The sequence below is a fragment of the Prionailurus viverrinus genome, chromosome B4 (genome assembly GCF_022837055.1).
Source record: "Prionailurus viverrinus isolate Anna chromosome B4, UM_Priviv_1.0, whole genome shotgun sequence".
NCBI classification, from domain to species: domain Eukaryota; kingdom Metazoa; phylum Chordata; class Mammalia; order Carnivora; family Felidae; genus Prionailurus; species Prionailurus viverrinus.
In genome coordinates this window covers 46134790-46155199 of record NC_062567.1, presented here as the reverse complement: position 1 = coordinate 46155199, position 20410 = coordinate 46134790, and the positions used below count along the sequence as shown (strand labels likewise).

At 36.9% G+C, this 20410-nt stretch overlaps 1 protein-coding gene across 4 annotated transcripts in view; it reads left to right on the top strand.

Moving 5' to 3' along the window:
* EPS8 (epidermal growth factor receptor pathway substrate 8) overlaps positions 1–20410 on the top strand; it is a 193140-nt gene that overhangs the window by 160832 nt on the left and 11898 nt on the right. For 3 of the 4 annotated variants that reach the window (XM_047866635.1, XM_047866636.1, XM_047866637.1), the window contains 3 exons: positions 3927–4057; positions 9683–9791; positions 10678–10821. In XM_047866635.1, the coding sequence (XP_047722591.1) occupies positions 3927–4057; positions 9683–9791; positions 10678–10821 (384 nt within the window). The remainder of the gene's footprint in view (positions 1–3926; positions 4058–9682; positions 9792–10677; positions 10822–20410) is intronic. The other variant, XM_047866638.1, reaches the window with a different exon arrangement.

Here is a 20410-nt window from a genome sequence, read left to right as displayed (position 1 = left end):
TGAGCATTTCTAACAGTATCATACCTTGAGAAGAATCACAAAATTTACTGTACCTTTCAAGTATTTAGTAAGCTTTGGAGTAATAACCTATTTTGGGAGCCAGTGGGGGGATTGAAATTGGCTATGTTATCCCTTCACGTCTCTTAAAAATGACTTTTCTGTGATTCTTCTTGTTCCGTCAGAAAATTAAACATTGCTTAAAGCTGAAGCAAACCAAACAGGATGATCAGAACCTGAGGAATTAGGTGAATGAGGTCTATTTGGAGAAGAAACAGTAAATGATGACTAGATCCCCCTTGAGGTCCTGTTTGTTTCCTTTATTTAATTCCGTAGATAAATTTTCTCAGACTGCTGTGGGTATTCATAGCAAACATGATAGGAAGGAATGATTAGCAAACTAGAGTAAATCTTCACGTTTAAGGAAAAACACTTATATAAATTAAATTTTTAAAAAATCATTCCCTTGAACAATAACCATAATATTATAGAAGATTAATTAAATTCCAAAACTTTAAAAAAGCACATGTACTGCTTTGAAGATATGTTTTTTCCTAATGTAATTGTTTTCTCCTCTGGCACAATAAGGGTAGAGTCTATAACTGCCTGTCCTTCTAAATGAGGGATTAAGAAGATGACTTCACAGCCCTTTGCCTTGGTTGGCAGGCACACATCCCTCTCCAGACCTCATCCTGATGGATGGTGATGAGGATTTTATAGTTCAGACCTCATTACTGTGGATTTTCTTTCCTCATAGAGGGTGACTTTTCTAGAGGGAAAAAAAGATGTAATCAAATAGGAAATTATGATATACATGTTGCTGCTACAGTTACAGCTGACTCTTTTCAAATCACAGGAATTTCTAGCTTACAGTCTTTATATCTTAAATAAGAAAATACATCCACTTAATAATACATGCCTCATAAATTCACTTCTGTGAGTTCTTTTTCAATTTGTGTATTTAAAGGGAGAGTAATGTGTTCTGGGCTCCCAGTGTAAAAGTTGTCTACTCTCACTGAATAAGTAATTTTAAAGGAAGAATTATTGAGAATCTTTCCTTATGATGAGTTATCATTTTCCTGTTGTAAACTATTTACCATTTTATGGCTTAAGTACTTATTCCGAGGTTTTAAAAAAATGAAGTGAAAAGCGCCTGCTAGCTGTTCTAGGGGAATTGATGCCTTAAGAATTTGTTGGAAAAGAGGCCGAGTAATGGTGATTTAAAATACATAAAAAATGCAATCATCCCTAGAAGAGAAACTTTATTATACTTTATTGCTACTAAAATAAATGCACTCAGGACAAGACTTGGATGATTCAAGATCTGGTGGTTTTGTTTAGAATCGAAAGGCATAGGTGACGTGGGGTGTCAAATGTGGGTAGCAATACTCAACTTCTTTACTTCCTCTGAACCAGCAACAGCCCTAGACAAGGCTGTGTATGTAGTCATCACAGTTAGTCATTTGTCATCATTCTCTCCTCCCTCCCAATATTCCCAGTCACTCTTAGGACCCAGTGATCTCATGCTGGCTGACTTCACTCTGTTCTGTTCAAAGTTAGCCAAAGGTGAGGGTGATTCTACCAGGTTCTTGCACTCCGCCTTTTATAACAACCTTTAATAAAAAGCTGCCTAACCATCTGATGCCTCTGCTCTCAACCAGGGAAATGAGAAACCAACTTAATTAAGCTATTTATTTTATTTTTAATTTCAGCTTTATTGAGGTATATAATTGGAAATCCTAAGATATTTAAGGTGTTCATCTGGTGATTTGATACACATTGTGAAAGGACCCCCCTGTCTAGTTAATTAACACATTGACACATCTATCACCTCACATATTGATCTTTTTTTTTTCTTTTGGGGGAACATTTAAGTTCTACTCTCTTAGAAAATTTCAATTATACACTATAGTGTTCTCAGCTATATTCACCATTACATTATATCTTCAGACTTCACTCATTTATAGCTGTAAGTTTCTGCCCTTTTACCAAATTCTTCCTATTTCCCCCAGCCCTTGGTACCCACTTTTCTACTCTGTTTCCATGAATTTGACTTTGGTTTTTCTTTGTGTAAATTTCACATATAAGTGCTATCGTGTCGTATTTGTCTTTTTCTGTTTGGCTTATTTCACTTAGCAGAATGCTTTCAAAGTCCATCCATGTTGTTACACACAGCATTATTCTCATGGCTGAATAATACTCCATTGTATATTTATACCACATTATCCATTCATCTGTTAATGGGCATTTAGGTTGCTTCCCTGTTGTGAACAATGCTGCAGTGAACATGGTGATGCAGATATCTCTTCAAGTTCCTAATTTCATTTCCTTTAGTATTATACCCAGTAGTGAAACTACTGAACATTTCTCATTTTTTGAGGAACCTCCATACTGTTTTTCATAGCAGCTGCCCCAATTTACATTCCCACCAATAGTGTACAGGGATTTCCTTTTTTTTCCACATCCTCACCAGTACTTGTTATCTCGTCTTTTTGATGATACTCACCGTAACAGGTGTGAGGTGACATGTCATTATGATTTTGATTTACATTTCCTGGATGATTAGAGATGTTGAGCACCTTTTCATGTACCTTTTGGCCATTTGTATGCCAAAGGATGTCTGGAAGGATGTCTGTTCAGTTGCTCTACCCATTTTTTATTTGGACTGGGTTTTTGTTTGTTTGTGTTTGGTTGGTTGGTTGGGTTTTTTTGTTTTTGTTTTTGCTCTTGAGCTATGAGTTCTTTATATATTTTGGATTTTAAGTCTTTATCAGATACATGATTTGCAAATGTTTTCTCTGAGTTTGTAAGTTGCCTTTTCGTCTTGATGATGATTTAAGCTAAGGTATTTAAATGGTGAGAATTTTTTCTTTGTGTGTTAAGTGCAGTGTATTCCAGTGAAATATATTCCAGAGGAGTAATATAGTGTGAGTTTTTTTTGACATCTACACTTGTCCACTGAAGAAACCCTACCCACACTGTGTTTATCCATACTCCAACTAACTCTGTCATTAGAATGAACTGTAGTAAACATGTATCTAACACTTTTCTAAGACATTTCCAGTTTCAAATATTCTGCCCCAGTGAGTTCACAAACACTTTCAATAGCCAAGGACTTCCATTGCTTCAGGGTCTATTGTATGTGTCCCATACTCATTTCACATAAAGAAACAGTTAAAAATCTTTACGTACTTTTTTTTTTTTTTGGTCTTTGTTTTCTTTGTTTTTTCCTCATAGCTTTAAAACTATGGTGCTCCTTGGGACCCACAGACCTCAGCTCCCCCTCCTGGTAGCACCTAGTAGGCTCATGTCAGAATTGTGTTAAACATAAAAAGAAATTACTCCCATCATTATCTTACCCTGGACTACTGACTCTCAAGATCTGTATGTTTCTGCCTTTCTGTATTTTCCTCAGTAGTAAATCTGGTAATAGTGCTGCCATTTAAAAAAAATAGGGACTGTGTACATTTAAAAAAATGAGAGGGTGGTATAATTTTAATACACAGAGTTTAGATGATTTCCATGTGACATTTACTTTGTTTGACTAGTAAAGGTCTGTTCCTTAAACTTAGAGAGCAAGGGGGAAGAGTTTTATTCTTGTTTTTAAACCAATTTCATTTTATATAAATTGTTAACATCTATCTAATACCAAAATCACCTTCAATGGAATTCCTAAGGAAAGAATGTATTACTTGCATACCCGGCTATTTTCAGAGTTAACATATAGCTTTTGTACTAATGACTTTTCCTGTTATAAATAGGTCTTTGATAAAAAAAAATGTACCAACCCCACTTCATAATTTGTTAGTAATGGTCAATCACTTGAAAATGAAACTGATCATATTATAGTGGAGGGTTTTGTTCACTGACGTCAGTGGTCATTCAAATAGTCTTAGCAATTCTTTAATCTCTGTTTCTCTGTCTTTCAGCAGTCCAGTGTATCAGAGTATCCTCCACCTGATGGGTATGCATTCAATAACATGTACACAAGAGTGCCCCATCTGGACCAAGGGGAAGCTGCTGTGGCTTTTAAGCCAACTCCTAATCTCCACGTAGATAGGTAAGATTTCATGGGCGCCACTTGGAGAGCTGCGGATGACTGTCTCTGATTTAGTGCAAGTAGAGGTCCCAGTGTCTGCTTTGTTCACTACTTCTTTAAACTTTCCATCTGTTAATTGTTTGATAAAATTTCAGTTGTTCCTTTATAGAGCTGGCTTTGATAAAGAAAGCCTCTAGTCTATAATTCTAACTGGAAAACCTCCAGCCTATAACTCTAATTTAGAGAAAATGCCTTTGGATGACTTTCCCTTTTTAAAAAGGTGCCCTGACAAAATCTGTGAATTAAGAAGAAAGAAGAATTGTTTTTGAAACTCTCCACTAGTTTATACCAGATGGTCTCTAAGGATCTTTCTTTAAAAGGAAACAATTTCCATCTTTCTCTCCTTCCAACAAAAACAAACCTTCCCTTAGATAGAACTATTTCTAAATATAAACTAAATATTTAGAAGAAGTCAGTGTCTTATTTGCCATTCTTACCATTTCATCTTACTGTATTTTATTTTTACTTTTCAGTTTTAGCTTTCATTTATTTCCCCTTAGTTTCACTCTTGAAAAAAAATTCAGCGTGGGTAAATGTGGAGAACTGAGATGGGGGAGAAGTAATGGCACTGGAGAAGGTTCACTTCTTCAGTCTTGTTTTCTAGCCTCTGCAAATGAGGGTGACAAATGAGGATTGTGGCCAACCCATATGCAAAACAGAAAGAAAAGGAGGTGAAAAAGGAAATGGAAGGATGGCCATTCAGATGAATGGGACTGAAAGCTTGCGCTGGTACCTTCCTATCACAAAGCTTCTCTTACCACGAGGGTTGCATTCCCTTTACTTCTTTTCTTTAAAAAAAAATTGTTTAATGTTTATTTTATTCATTTTGAGAGAGAGATAGAACATGAGCAGAGATAGAGGGAGAAAGAGCATCCCAAGTAGGCTCTTGATCCCAATGCAGGGATCAAACTCACAAGACATGAGATCATGACCTGAGCTGAAACCAAGAGTCAGACGTTTAACCTACTGAGCCACCCAGGAGCCCCTTAGTATACTCTTTTCTTAATAGAATATAAAGAAGGTAGAATTTAAATTTTTTTGTTTTTGCTAGGAACGACAACAGAGGTAATACTTAAGTAACTGGTGTAGAAATTTTCCAAGTATTACTCTAAGGACACCAATAACATATAGAATATAAAGTCAGCAATGAATAATACATTTTAAAGATGCCAACATATGAAATATTTTTTTTAATTTTTTGACGTTTATTTTATTTTTGAGAGAGAGACAGAGTGCAAGCGGAGGAGGGGCAGAAAGAGAGGGAAACACAGGATCTAAAACAGGCTCCAGGTTTTGAGCTGTCAGCACAGAGCCCGATGTGGGGCTCAAACTCACGAACTATGAGATCATGACCTGAGTGGAAGTCAGCGACTAACCAACTGAGCCACCGAGGCACCCGAAATAAGTTTTAATTATAGATTCAATTTTTAGGAGATAATGCATGAAACTTATTTTTGAAGCTTAAAAGTTATTTCATTGAAATTCTTGAGTAACTTATTACTCATCCCAGTATTTTTTTCCTTTTTTTAAAACATATCCACGTACCAGAAATTATTTTAAATTGGTAATTCTTCCCTTTTTGTTCTATCTCTCCAGTAAACCAGTGATTTTTCATAGCAAAGTAACAAAGCTACAAAACCACTTGAGTACATTTCTCATGTGTGTTCAGATTTATAATATATATTGATAACTAACTTTGATCATTGTCAACCTTGGGACCACATCTAGCACATTGTGGCCACTCAGTAAGTGTAGATTTATTTGATGTATTGAATGATTGAATAGACACATGATAGTGTATCCAACATTTCAGAGTCACTACCTATGTCTTTGCTCTTCACCTCTAAGCCTATTAGGTATAGTGTTACTGATGGAAAAAACTCTGCCATTTGTTTTGGACAGCTTACCACAAAGTGTTTTAAAAGTTTATCTTGATCATTTTAGAGGGTCAGGAGAGTGTACTTTGACTTAGTGACTTAGTTATATCTCTGTACCTCATCTGCTTCCAAAATGGATTCAGTCAACTCACTTAAATTACATGCAGTTTAAGTAATGCTAATATTAAAATAATGAAGCAAAAACTACAAAATTAAGTAATCAAGAGTGGGGGTAAGAATTAAAATTTTGGAAGTATAGATTGATACTGTGATTGAATTTCAGATTTGTCTTTGAGGTTCCTAGCTGTCAGCAGAAAGAGAAACAATCATTTGCTGTCATTAGGAAAAGGAAGAAGTATATATCGGTTTATTAGGATAAATAATGTTTTTTTTTTATCCCATCCTCAAAAATATTTGTCTCATGAAATTTTGTATAGAATGTGAGGGATGATGTAAGGGACATTACTTTTAAAGATTTTTTTCCTCATTTAGAGAATGTTGTGGTAAATATCACAAAGTTTCTTTTAGTAACCTTTGAGAAATAAAAAATTTAAATGGAATTTATTGAAGGCAATTCCATGAAGGGATACTCAATTATATATAGAGTTTAGGGTTGTCAAAATTTACCCGGGGAAAGAATTTTTAAAAAAATACATTGAGTGGTGGGGGCACCTGGGTGGCCCAGTTGGGTTAAGCATCTGACTTCAGCTCAGGTCATGATTTCACAGTTAGTGAGTTCAAGCCCCAAGTCAGGCTCTGTGCTGACAGCTCAGAACCTCCTTCATATTCTGTGTTTCCCTCTCTCTCTGCCTCTCCCCCAGTCTCACTTTCTCTCTCTTAAAAATAAATAAACATTTTTAAAAATTCAATAAAAAAATACATTGAGTGGTGGGTAGATTGTATATCTGAGTTGTCTTGTGGATCCCATCTCTCACTCAGGCTATTGTAATAGGTGCTGGATCGTTGACATAGGCACCTGGATCGTTGATGTTTCAGGTTGCTAAGAAAATGTATCATCATTATTGCAAAAGATAATCTGAAAGTTCTGGTCTGATATAAAATACACAGAGGTTTGGAATTTGCTTTTATAATTATTTTTTATTACCCTTAAACTCTATTACATGCCTATGCCTGGAATGCAGTAAATACCATGTGAAGTATATTCACTCTTCAGTGAAACTTACTGTGCCATTAGGTAAACCACCTGTTGAATTTAGAGCCCTGTCCTTTGAGGGATTACAGTTTACTTCTATCCCAAAGCAGTTCATGCTTCAGAGATGTCTCCGATCATTGCCGACTCCACATCTGCTCTATATCAAGTGCATATCGATTATTCCAAACCACGAACAGAGAACATACGTTTTTATATATTATAGATCTCTTAAGAAACTTCAGTATATCTGAAAAATTATACAGTATGATTTTCAGATTGATTATATGGTCAATATCGTAGCTAAGTTTTATCTATAGAGGGCAAGAAACTGTAAACCGTAAAGATTTGTACTCTCTAAAGCACTTTTTGAGTGCATGCTGGGTAGTCATCTCTGAGACACTCAAAATAGCAAAGACTTCAAGGAGAGCTGTGGCAAACTTTTCTTTTTAACTCGCTGGTTCCGAAACACAGTGGCGGAGAGTTATTCTGCCCTGTTATAGTATACTCAACTCTCTATTATTAATGGTGATTATTTTCCAGAACATGGGAGGGGAACACAAGGGAAGAGAGAAAGATAGAGAACTGAAATTATTGTTTTTCTGACTTTTGGAGTGGCTGAATTTTTTTATCCCCCCAAATGAAATCTAAATAGAATGTAAACATATAAAGTAGGGAAAAGGGGTAGGAAGCCCACAGCTGTTAAATTATTATTAATATATAATAATTATTTGGCTCTAATGTCACTTTTCTCACTTTTCTTAGTTTTTAAAACTATATCAAAAATAGCCAGTAGGTAGCATAGCTTTTGGGTCATCTTTTCTCATTGTCCCTTTCCTCTTCTGGAGTTACTAAGAGGTTGCCAATTACCTCTGATGGCAGAATACGTTGTGTCACAATTGTCGTGCTGGCCCTGCTGCGACTCATTATTCCAGAGGACCCTGGTGGGCCACTTGACAGGGGAAAGATGAACAAACGTCTTTAGTTCCTTTCTGCTTTTTCCCTTGTAGAAATGAGTAAGGAGGGGCCCCTGGGTGGCGCAGTCGGTTAAGCATCCGACTTCAGCCAGGTCACGATCTCACGGTCCGGGAGTTCGAGCCCCGCGTCAGGCTCTGGGCTGATGGCTCAGAGCCTGGAGCCTGTTTCCGATTCTGTGTCTCCCTCTCTCTCTGACCCTCCCCCGTTCATGCTCTGTCTCTCTCTGTCCCCCAAAAAATAAATAAACGTTGAAAAAAAAAAAATTAAAAAAAAAAAAAGAAATGAGTAAGGAAATGTGGAAACATAAATGGAGGAGAAAATGAGGGAGTTAAATTAAGAAACAACAGTTAAAGTGTTTTATTATTGAAATGAAGAAAATAGTAGTGCATTATTGATATATCAATTTTTGTATTACATATAGAGGTATATTTTAGTTATGTTAAATTTATTAGTGGTCATTTAATGATTAAAGGAAGTATTTGGTTTTTTAAGAAAGTTTTTTGGGTTTTTTTGTTTGTTTGTTATTTTGAGAGAGAGACCGTGAGGGAGGGACAGAGAGAGAAGGAGAGAGAATTCTAAGCAGGCTCTGCCCTCCCAGCTCAGAGCCTGATGCAGGGCTCCAATTCACTCACCGAACTGTGAGATCATGACCTAAGCTGAAATCGAGTTTGGTGCTTAACTGACTGAGCCACCCAGGTGCCCCAAGAAAGTTTTCTTTTTAAAAAAGCATAGGAGGGGCGCCTGGGTGGCGCAGTCGGTTAAGCGTCTGACTTCAGCCAGGTCACGATCTCGCGGTCCGTGAGTTCGAGTCCCGCGTCGGGCTCTGTGCTGACAGCTCAGAGCCTGGAGCCTGTTTCAGATTCTGTGTCTCCCTCTCTCTGACCCTCCCCCGTTCATCTCTGTCTCTCTCTGTCTCAAAAATAAACGTTAAAAAAAAAAATTATAAAAAAGCATAGGACTCTTGGACCTGTTCTTACTATTAAAATAAGTTTATAATGAATGAATGGATTAACTAATTAGGAGGTGTTATTAGTCTTACTCTTAATTCATACCTACCCTTGCAATTTAGGAACTGGACAAAGCTTTTCTAAAACTTGACAGTCCTAATTTTTAAATATGAATTAAAGACTTTGCTTGAGTTAGTGAAATCAACATATAATTTAAATTTCTACTATGGAAATTATCTTCAGCCTCTTTTAATTTTATAAAAAATGCTACCATTGATCTTTATCCCAGTTCTTTCATGGTAGAGTCGATAATTAACAAAGTAATGTCCCGGTATATTTAATGGACAAAGAATTCATAGATTTGTATTCTGTATTTGGCTTAGTATCCACTAACCTTATGATTTTTGCATTATTTAGTTTTGTACTAGCCATAGTTGCTTATTTTAATAGTAATAACTCCAAAGTTTTGTTCAGTTCTCATATTTTATGAAATATAATAAACTAAACTATTATTGTAATAATTTGTCAGAATGTTTTCTGGTAGGAATTGGCATTGATTTGCTTTAATGTCTTACTTCTGTTTTCAGCCTTTAGGAAGAGCTCACTAAATGATCATTTCTCTTTCTTTTTATAGAAATTATGATCTACTGAAAGCACAACCCAAGAAGTATGCCAAATCCAAGTATGACTTTGTGGCAAGGAACAACAGTGAGCTCTCAGTTCTAAAAGATGATATTTTAGAGGTAATAGAATTTTACCTTTTTTATACTCTTAATAAAGTGGATTTATTTTGTATATTGTATACAATATACTGCATGTTGTATTTGGTATATATCTAAACCTTCTTAAAAAATGCCAAGGTCAATGTCATTTTATTTTATCCAGGATAAAAGCATGTTATAGATACCTATATCTATTTAGGAGGGGGAGCTTGCTTTATCTTATTTTTTGTTGGGTTTTTCTGGGGGAGGGGGTGAAAAACGGAGGTTGGTGGGGAGGACAGAGGTTGAATTTCTTGGCTTACTTGGTCCTCTTTTCTTCTGGGATTTATCCATTTTGGAATCAAGGCTAGTTAGTAGATACATCATAATATTTTAACGAGAGAAAACGTTTCCTTCTTCCTGTCATAGTCCCCTTGCACAAATGTACCCATCAGTGAGTAAGCTGTTGATTCTGGGAATAATCTACCGTGACTCTCGAATCCATTTCTTAGATCATAACTCAGAGTTCATCTTCTTTAATATGTAGTGTGGGACAGTCATGATAGTTTTTATAAAAACAATGGTTTCCATTCTTTTCCTTCCTGTTTGAAGGGTGTAGACAAAAGACCTCTCCAAACATGTCATCTTAGTCATCTTTCCGTGCTTCAGATAGCATAAACAGTTAAACCTTCTTGGCAGGTGATGAGGACCTTGGGTACATTCACAGTAGTGGTTCCATACATGTTTTATACTAGTAATTATGATTATCAGTGTAACTCCTGAGAATCATTCAACCCACAGTGTGTTGATAGTAAGTCAGCTTATTAGAAGTGAAAAGAGTTTCCTGATCTAAGGAATAAAAATCGAACTTCTTTCATAGATTGGTTTTGGTATGGAATGATGCCTTTATTTTTTTTCATGATGACAGATCCTTGATGATAGAAAACAATGGTGGAAGGTTCGAAATGCAAGTGGAGACTCTGGATTTGTGCCAAATAACATTTTGGATATCGTGAGACCTCCAGAATCTGGATTAGGGCGTGCTGATCCACCATACACGCATACCATACAGGTATTTATTATGACTTTTTAGCAAAATTTAACTTTTATAAACTTTCAAATTGATTACTCTAAAATGGGACTTAAATACCTTTTGTGTATTAATCATTTTGAGACTTAATTTGTTGTACAATTTGTATAGTTTTTTTCCTAGGGTTAGTGGGGGAGGGGGGCAATGGCGAGAGATATAGGAAACAATTATATATACGTTTTTTCTGATTTATTTCTTCAGAAAATTGCTTAAAATGTTTACCAGTAAGTGACCTTCTCTTTTTTCATACACATCCTATAGTCCTTCTGATGTTCGGAGAAGCAGTATTTCTGCCTCTTCACTCTTGCCCAAAGCCTTCCTATCCAGTGGTTTCTTCATAGAGGGTGGCACTGGGACAGTGGCTGGAGGGTGGCTCATCTTCACCATCTTTCGCCTTTATTCTCTTAAACGTTCTGTCACTGACCTTGAACTTGCACTCTTCCCCCCGCCCCCCTTACACCAACACATGGGTATTCATTTGGACTATAATATTGGTCCTCTCTTGATTTTAAGATTAAAATATACTTATGACATAGGGTAGATAGATCAGGCTCTCTCTTGTTGATCATTAAATAATCTTTGAGTCACATGACACATTTTCAGGACTTTATTAACTCTGGTAGCTCATTCACCCGAACATCTGAATCCACTTACTATTTAACTTGGGATTTTTGACCTGTGACAGAACCTCTAGAGTCCAGTCTGCTAGCAGAGGCGGAATGGATGGACCGTCTCATATGTAGCATATGAACCTGTGGTGGTTTCTATATCATGCCCCCAGGAAGAATTATTTTAATTTTCAGAATCTTCAGCAAAAAATCACATCTGACCCCAAAATAATGTCATAAACTTGAGAAGCTACATATGCTGTCCAGTGACAGAGTTGATGTTCATGCCAGGTCTAGGCTTAGTAAGATACAGCTTGTCCACATGTAGGATGGTGATCATACCTCTACTGCATGACCATTCATTACTTGTGGCCCCTCATAGTGTTCACACTGAGTATAGGTCCTGTGGTCATCCAGAGTGACTTTTGGCCTTACTAGAATCCAAGAGTCAAGCAAACTTTTTTTTGTTTTTAATTTTAGAGAGGGCAGAGGGCAGAGGGGGAGAAAGAATCTTAAGCAGGCTCCATGTTCAGTGTGGAGCCCACCATGGGGCTCGATCCCACAACCCTAGGATCATGACCTGAGCTGAAATCGGGAGTCGGACGCTCAACTGACTGAGCCACCCAGGCGCCCCATGCAAACTTATAAAGTAAAGAATTATTGTACAATGTATGTATCTTGATAACTTAAGGTGATGTGGTGGAAATTCTGTTTGCCGTGCTTGTTTTGGCTAGCCTGATGTGCATACGTACTATGTACTTATTTTATGTTCATCATTTGTCATTAGCTTTTGATGCCAAAGAAGGAGTTTGAGTTATTCAAGGTATGGTCTACTACTCCATTTCCTGTGGATTTTTGAAGTGACTTTTCTAACTTAGTTTGAATACCTTTTTCTTTCCTGAGTTCCTTTCTGATTTGAGATATGGTTACCTGGCATAACATAGGCTTCCGCCTGGTTTATAAGTGCCAATTCCTTACCTTCTTTCCTGTAGACAGTTGGACCAAATGCCTTAAACAGTGTTAAAGAGTGAAATATATGCCTAGAACAGTGATGGAGTATATACCCTTTGAGTTTATGCAATGTTAATGTTAAAAAGTTAACTTTTTAACAGTTAACTTGTAATAAGCTATCAGAGACACTGTTCACAGAGACTCTCCCTAGATGCTGCATATGAACAGGAGTCAAGAGTTAAAAACAATTATCCAAAGTTTTGTTTGTGTGCATCCTTACTAGGGATGAGCAAACTCCAATAAAATACCCGACACATGCAAATAATGTCAATTCTAACTAAGTATTTTACCCCACCAGCAATTTCCTAAGGAATTTAACCTCTCTTACCTTTGTTTATTGTTCGGTCTTGTCTTTTCCTTGATTCTTGGCCTGAGCCATAAGTTGACTTTTCTGTTTAAAGGTTGCTTCTGTTTAAAACCAAAGCAAAACTGTTGATACATATCACAGGTAGGGAGAGTACTTTTTGAGGACATAAATTTTATTCCTCCTTTCTCGAACAGAGCCTCGTCTTACATTTTTGTCAACTTTGGCACAACCAAGAAATTTTTTAAGTGCTCACAAGCTTCAGGAGTTTGTTTTGCTACTTTATGTAAATAGAAATGTGTGGGAATTGCCTGTTTGGGCTGGTTCCTTTTAAACTTTTCAACACTATCTGACTGTCTTCTAAAAATTTCTGGATGCAGCTCTGAATACAGTGATATATGTGGAAACGTTATAGAAGCTGTGTGTGTGTGTGTGTGTGTGTGTGTGTGTGTGTGTGTGTGTGTTTAGGTTAAGAGCTCTGCTTTTAAAAGGTATTAAAAAGAGTTTATTTTTTAACAGCTCCTGAAAACTTTGGGCTTAGCCCAACAAAACCACCAAAATCTTGTAAAATTTTAATAAGCAGTCTTGACAATCTGCTATCTGGCATAAATCCTACTCTAAAAGAATTCCTTTTCTCAAAGCATCTATAACACGCACGCGCGCGCACACACACACACACACACACACACACACACACAGTGACTAAGTAGAATAAGATGGAAAAGACAAAAGCATCCTTGGTCTAATATACCTAAAGAAAAACTGTGTGGCTTATTTTGAAACAACAATAAAGATACCACATATTTATGTAAATTCCAGTGATCCTAACCCTCTAGCCTAACAGACCTCCACCAGATTACAAACAAATCAAGAACAACTCTGTGTCTTATTCATCTCCTTATTCACCTCCCAAATATTTATTGAGTGCCAGGATCTTGCATTTGATGAAAAGGAAGACAGAAAGCCTAGCACTGAGCAGGTCCTCCATAAAAGCCTGCTGTCTGGAATTGGAATCACCAAGCCATCTGCCACGGCTTTGCTCCTTTGTTCTTGAAGCATTACCAGTGACCCTCTCTCTCCTCAGAAAAGAATGGTAAGGGTGCCTGGGTGGCTCAGTCAGTTAAGCGACCGACTTCGGCTCAGGTCATGATCTCAAGGTTCATGAGTTCGAGCCCCACATCGGGCTCTGTGCTGACAGCTCAGAGCCTGTAGCCTGCTTCAGATTCTGTGTCTCCTTCTCTTTCTGCCCCTCCCCCACTCGTGCTCTGTCTCTCTTTCTCCCTCTCTCTCTCTCAAAAATGAATACACATTTAAAAAAATTTAAAAAGAAAAAGAAATTGGTGACATTCTTTTCCCCCTGGTATCTTCTATCCATTGAGATCAAAATTTTGAAGGAATTTAAAGAAACTTCTTTTTTTTTAATGTTTGTTTATTTTTGAGAGAGAGAGAGAGAGAGACAGAGCGCAAGCAGGAGAGGGACAGAGAGAGAAGGAGACACAGAATCCAAAGCAGGCTTCAGGCTCCGAGCTGTCAGCACAGAGCCCGACACAGGGCCTGAACTCACGAACCACAAGATCATGACCTGAGCTGAAGCCAGACACTCAACCGACTGAGCCACCCAGGCACCCAAGAAACTACTTCTAGCAAAAACATTTTAGATCCCTGTACTGGACTGCTGAATGATACTTAATGATTAATTGCTTAAGCTTCCTTCACATGCACTGATAGCAATGGTTTTACCCTCCGAGTAGATAATGGCCAGTAGTCAGTGTTCATGCCGAGTGCAGGCATTGTTTAAGGATGTCACAAATACTGATTCATTTAATTCCCACAACAACCTTATGAAGTAGGCACATTTCATATATGAGGAAACTAAGGTTTGGAAAAGTAAGTTATGCACAATTAACAGCTGTGTGAACCTGGGATTGGGACCCAGGACTCTGGATTCAGAGCCCATGGTCTGATGCACTCAATCAATAATGGAATCATGCTTAGAAAAGATTGCTTTCTCATTTTGTACATACGCACAGTTTTCACTCTATGAATGCTTAAGAGACATTTTCTCAGAATAACTTTACCATGCATGGTATTGCGATAAAAGTTAATCTGATAATCACCATCCTCAGAGTGGAATTTTTGCCTTATCTATCAATTCCTTAGATTTCATCAGTTCTTCCATTTTTTTTTTTTCATACTTGAGGAAGGTAATCCAAATTACATAATTTACTTAGAAAGTAGACATTTTGTGAACGGTGGGACTAGGGAATTAGATGTAAACTGTTCCATGTGGCGTCTACAAGTCGTCAAATGTTTTAACAGTGCACACGGTTGTGACTCTTATTGTTTCATACCCTTGTGTTTCCTGTCAAGAATGATGGCAGTTCCCCGGTGAAAGGCACAAGAGCAGTACTTGCTGTTGTTCAGACACTTTCGGTTGGAGATTCTTTTCTGATAGCAGGGATGCTAGTACCTGGCAGCAGAAGTAAATAGGTGTTGAGTTGCCACCAATGTCCCTGAGAGTCTAGGCTATTTAATATCCTCACATTTGGAGTGATTTTTAACAGCTCTGTAAAGACAGCCATTCCCACCTATTGTGTTTCCCCCATGGGTTCCACAAAGTTTTGACAATAAAAGGGAGGGAAGTAATGCAGAATTTATAAAAGATATGGAACATCAAGAAAAGATTAACTGAAACCACAGGGAAAAGGAAGTAGATGCTTATGAGAGACTATGGAGAAATGAAGAAAAATGATATACCCTTTGATAAAAATTTTGTTGTAGAGCATTCCAGTACTTCGTTGTATTTTAGCTGGGCGACAGATCGACATCCAGGGTGGTTTCTCCCCATATAATCTACTTGCCACATAAAGTTTCCTGATACCTCTTTTGATTTGATTCCCAGACCTCTGGCACTAGGACTGTTCATCTACTAGAATTACTTTTTTGCCCATATGGATTCTCATGCTGTATGAGGGCAGAAACTAACCCCACCCTCCTGTTATCTCTGGTGTACTCAAAGGCTTGACTAAATGGGTCTTCCACTTACTATTAAGTCTATGTACTTATTATTATTGTAGATATTCTTAGTCTACCAAGGTGCCAATAATTATGAATACCTGGTCGTTACAGTCCTGTGAATTAAACAGAAAATTTCCTGTCTTCTCTGTTTCCTAGCAAGAGATATGGTGATAGTACGCAAAAAGCCCCAATCTGTCACTAACTAGCTGTGTGAACTTCAAGAAAGCATTTTATTTTTCTGTGCCCAGTTTGCTCAGCTGTGAAGTGGAAGGGGTCAACAATCTCCACAATCCCATCTAGATACAAATTTGTGGTATTTTTCTCAATGCATGTTTAAACAGCCCTAAAATAGGAAAGGAAATATTTCCTGTGACTTTTAAACCACGAACACCACTAATTTCACCCCATGTTATGAATGCTCTGTTTTTCAAGCTCAGTCCAGATATTCAGATACTGCTGGACAGTGACCATTTTACTAAAGATGTTTTCATATTCGTTCCAGTAGACTTACTTCCTGATAGTACCCAGTTCTTTAAAATGTGTTTTCAAAATTAATCTCAGAAAATTCTATTTATTAATTAGAGGCATGGTTTTTAGAAAAGGATGTTTACTTTTTATTCTGCCTTATGTGTTGACATTTTCCCCAGTATTTCTTGCAATAATTTGAAAAGTCATCTCCCTTTCTCTGTCTCTCTCTTATATGTATCTATATATCTTATGGATCTAGGTGACTTATATATGGTTACTATTTATATATAGTAATGACGGCCCAACATGCATGTGCAGAATTACAAAATTTTGTTGAGACTGCTTACAAGTTTAAACCTAAAGCTCCCTAAAACACACCATGATATGTATTTCCTTTTGTAAAGTCAGCTTTTAAAGAGAAATTAACCTTATATATAGTGCACTCTAATTGTATTCTTTATAAACTATAAGAATAAGATGAACCTATCTTAATATTTTAAAAACAATAATATACAAATAGGTACTGAAATACTCTATACGGTTTATACTGTAGCATGATTCTATATAATTAGTTTTCCATTGTTAGATAAGAATGATGGAAATTAATTATATAAGTTGATTTGTAGGCAGGTAATTTTACTGTCAAAAAATAATTTGCTCACGTGTTCTGATATTTGATGTGAATTGTAACTGATACTATTTTAGTTCCATCTCCTGTGTTAATTTCTCATTTAATGTGGTTTGCTCCATTTTCCTAATAGCAATTACTTGGCGAGCTGTCAGAGGTAACCCACATTTGTTCCCTCATGGCACTTCTTTTTAATATCATTTTTTGGATTCAATTTCTGGACTTAACACCCTCCAAATGTTCCAGCTGTGCCTTTTTTTTTTTTTCCACTGCAGAGCTCCAAAGAGACCAAATTTAGAGGAAAAATGTGTAGGTTAAAATTTTAAGAACAGTTCAATTTCAATGGCTTGGTTGGGCTTACTTGCATAACTTCCCCTTGAAGCAGTCTCTTACATGAATCAGGAGCTTATCTCTAAATAACTGTCCTTAATCCTGGAGAATTTGAACTTTAGTGGCTAAAGTGACTCATTCTGACTTAATTATCAATAAGAAAGTAAATTTGCCATGGGCTCTAGTCATTCTGACTCCTTGCAGAGAAAGAGAAGACGGATTTTGTTTTAAACAGAACTTTAAATATATTTGTGGGAGATAGGAGGGTGACAGTCACTATAGAGAAGTTGGTCTACCTCAAGGTGACCAGTCATGCCGGTTTGCTCGCAAGTGAGGGTTGTTAGGGACTTGGGACTTCCAGTGCTAACACTGGGAGAGTTGTGGGCAAACCAGGAAGAGTTTGGTCAAGAGTTTTTGGAGGCAGGATTTAGAGCTTCAGGAGAAGAAGGTGCAGGGTGTGGTTCAACTCTCCAAGACTTCCTGGAAGTTGAGGAGCCATCAATTTGGATCTGCCTCCAAGAGACAGAAATAATGAAGGGAAGAGCAGTAACTGGGTGGTGGGTAAAGGAGAGTAAAGAAGATTGGGAGGGACACAGAGAAGTGATTTCAAGAGTCAGTACTGATGCTCTGTTTCCTCCGCACCAAGAGTGAGGAGTCGACTTCCACAGAAACGCTGCCCTGGTTGCTGTTTCAGAGCAGGTCCTGATGGTCTGAGGAGACACTTCTCCCCCTTTTCATTCCATGGGTTGGAGACACGAGGCAGGAAGAAAGGATCAGGAAAAGGGGGAAATATGCAAGTAAATTCATGACAAGTTTTCATATGGTTTCTGTTTAATCAACTACATGTATTTTAAGTCTATTATTCTGTCAGCTGGTACTAATAAAGTTGCATTATGCAGCAATGACGGAAATGAGGTGAGGCACGAGTTTTGGTGAGCCTGTCTTCAGACTTGACTGTGACAGTAACACACAGCATATCCCATTTTTCACAGTATTATTTGATGGATAGCAGAACACTAGCTGCTCTTGTTTTTATGAAAGCAGAAAGTATGAATCATATCATGGAATGCAGGGCTGATAGGATTTTTTGTTTGCTTGTTTAAGCTTTAAAAATAACAATTTAAACTGACACTTTTGAGATCCTAACATGAGAATTCACTGACCCTTTATGAAATTACATGCAAAGGCTATTCTTGTCAAAGGAACATTGCATCTACATTAATCAGATGACTTTGGTGTGTGCTAAGTATAACATTTTGGTGATATTGCTGTATTTTGGTTGCTTTTAAATGTCTTATTGGCCCAAATATAGGAATATTATTTTATGGGGAATGATGATAATAATAATAATAATAATAATACTATGAACTCTATTATTGAATATATCAGGAACGTTTTTAGGCCTCCAATGCCGGGGGCATCAGCAGCCTCTCTTTCTGATCTAACTTGTGTCCCATCTAACTTCGTGGCACACTCTTATGGATCTTGCCCTCTGTTCCTTCCCTCCCTCTTCCCTTCTTTCTCCCCCCTCTGTATATCCCAATAGCTGGCAGCATTGCAAACCCTTCTTTCAGTTCTGCTTTCATTTCTGCCTGATACCCTTCCCACCTTCTTCACCCCACTGGCTGGTAAGTGGTAGCTTTTAGGGAAACAGCAGAGAAGAACCGGGTTTCTTCCCACACCGGTTTCCACAGGTGTGACTCATTTGCTGTGAAGGCAACTGTGATGATAGTGTGGTTTTTTTGTTTTTGCTTTTTTTAAAAATGTTTTTGAGTAATGATTTAATTTAAAAACGGTGTGTGTTGTGTATTTTTATGTTTTTCATCTCTGTGGAAATTGGGGAGCCTTCTTTTAAAATCAATACCACCTTATATTTGGGCCAATTTAGGAATTAAAAGTACATACTGTTCTAACCAAAGGACCAGATTACCAAAAGGCCTACGTTTTTGCATTTTTTTCTGCTAATCTTGAATAGTAGCATAATTAAAATCATGCCACTGCAGTATATAAACTTTACCTAAATGATAAGTCATTGTTCTGTATCTTTGATCTTACCAAAAAACGCAAAAAACAAAAAGCACCCAAATACTGCCTTTTGAGAATTTGGAACTTGTTATATTGCAGTTATTTATTAGTTAAGATTATTTTGTTTAAAGTTTTAATTCTCCTGTGTAGTTTAATAGGGAATATACATAAATAAAGTTTTCTAATAGCCTAACAATCATGATTTAAAACTTACTGAAAGTTATTGTGTATTTTATTTTATTTTATTAAAAATTGTTAATGTTTATTTATTTTTGAAAGAGAGAGAGGGACAGAGTATGAGCAGGGGAGGGGTAGAGAGAGAGAGGGAGACACAGAATCAGAAGCAGGCTCCAGTCTCTGAGCTGTCGGCACAGAGCCCAACGCGGGGCTTGAACCCACAAACTGTGAGATCATGACCTGAGCTGAAGTAGGACCCTTAACTGACTGAGCCATCCAGGCACCACTGTTATTGTGTATATTAACACATTCACCTTTTTTAATACAAATCCCCACATGGACTGTTTTTAATATATGTTTTTGAGTTGCAGTCATAAACATTTAAAGACCACACCATTACCCTCCCACCACTTACCCCACAGCGTTCCTGTTTAACAAGGAAAATTTCTGATTTTAATAAGCTAACATTAAAATGATGGCAGAAAGTGTTAAGGCTTGAAAAAATTAACAGCATTTTAAAATTATTTATTGTAAAACATAGTCCTGAGATATTTTATCTACTGAGATATTACCCTTTTTCTTAACAAACTACATGGGAAGCAGCAGAATTAATTATTATTTAATCTAGCATACTTTTAAACTGAGGATTAAATGTTGCTTTATGTTACTGATATTTAAACTTCCAATGCAATTAGAGGTTAATATTGATGGAATTTGTAGAATAATCAGAAATCTTTTGACCTACCCTGGTGTTGTGTGATTCCAAGTTCAAATTTTATTTTTTTGACGTTTATTACTATCCTTAATACTACTGTTTCCTAGTAGTATATCTTTTTGACTTTTTAACTTACATTTTGAATTTGAAAAAATATGTAGAATACTTAAAAGATGATTTTTAATGATCATTCTACCATATAGGATTGGAGGTGTGTGTGTGTGTGTGTATACACACACACAAATTTGCTATGGATTTGTAGGTAAGTTTACAAATAAATAGCCAAC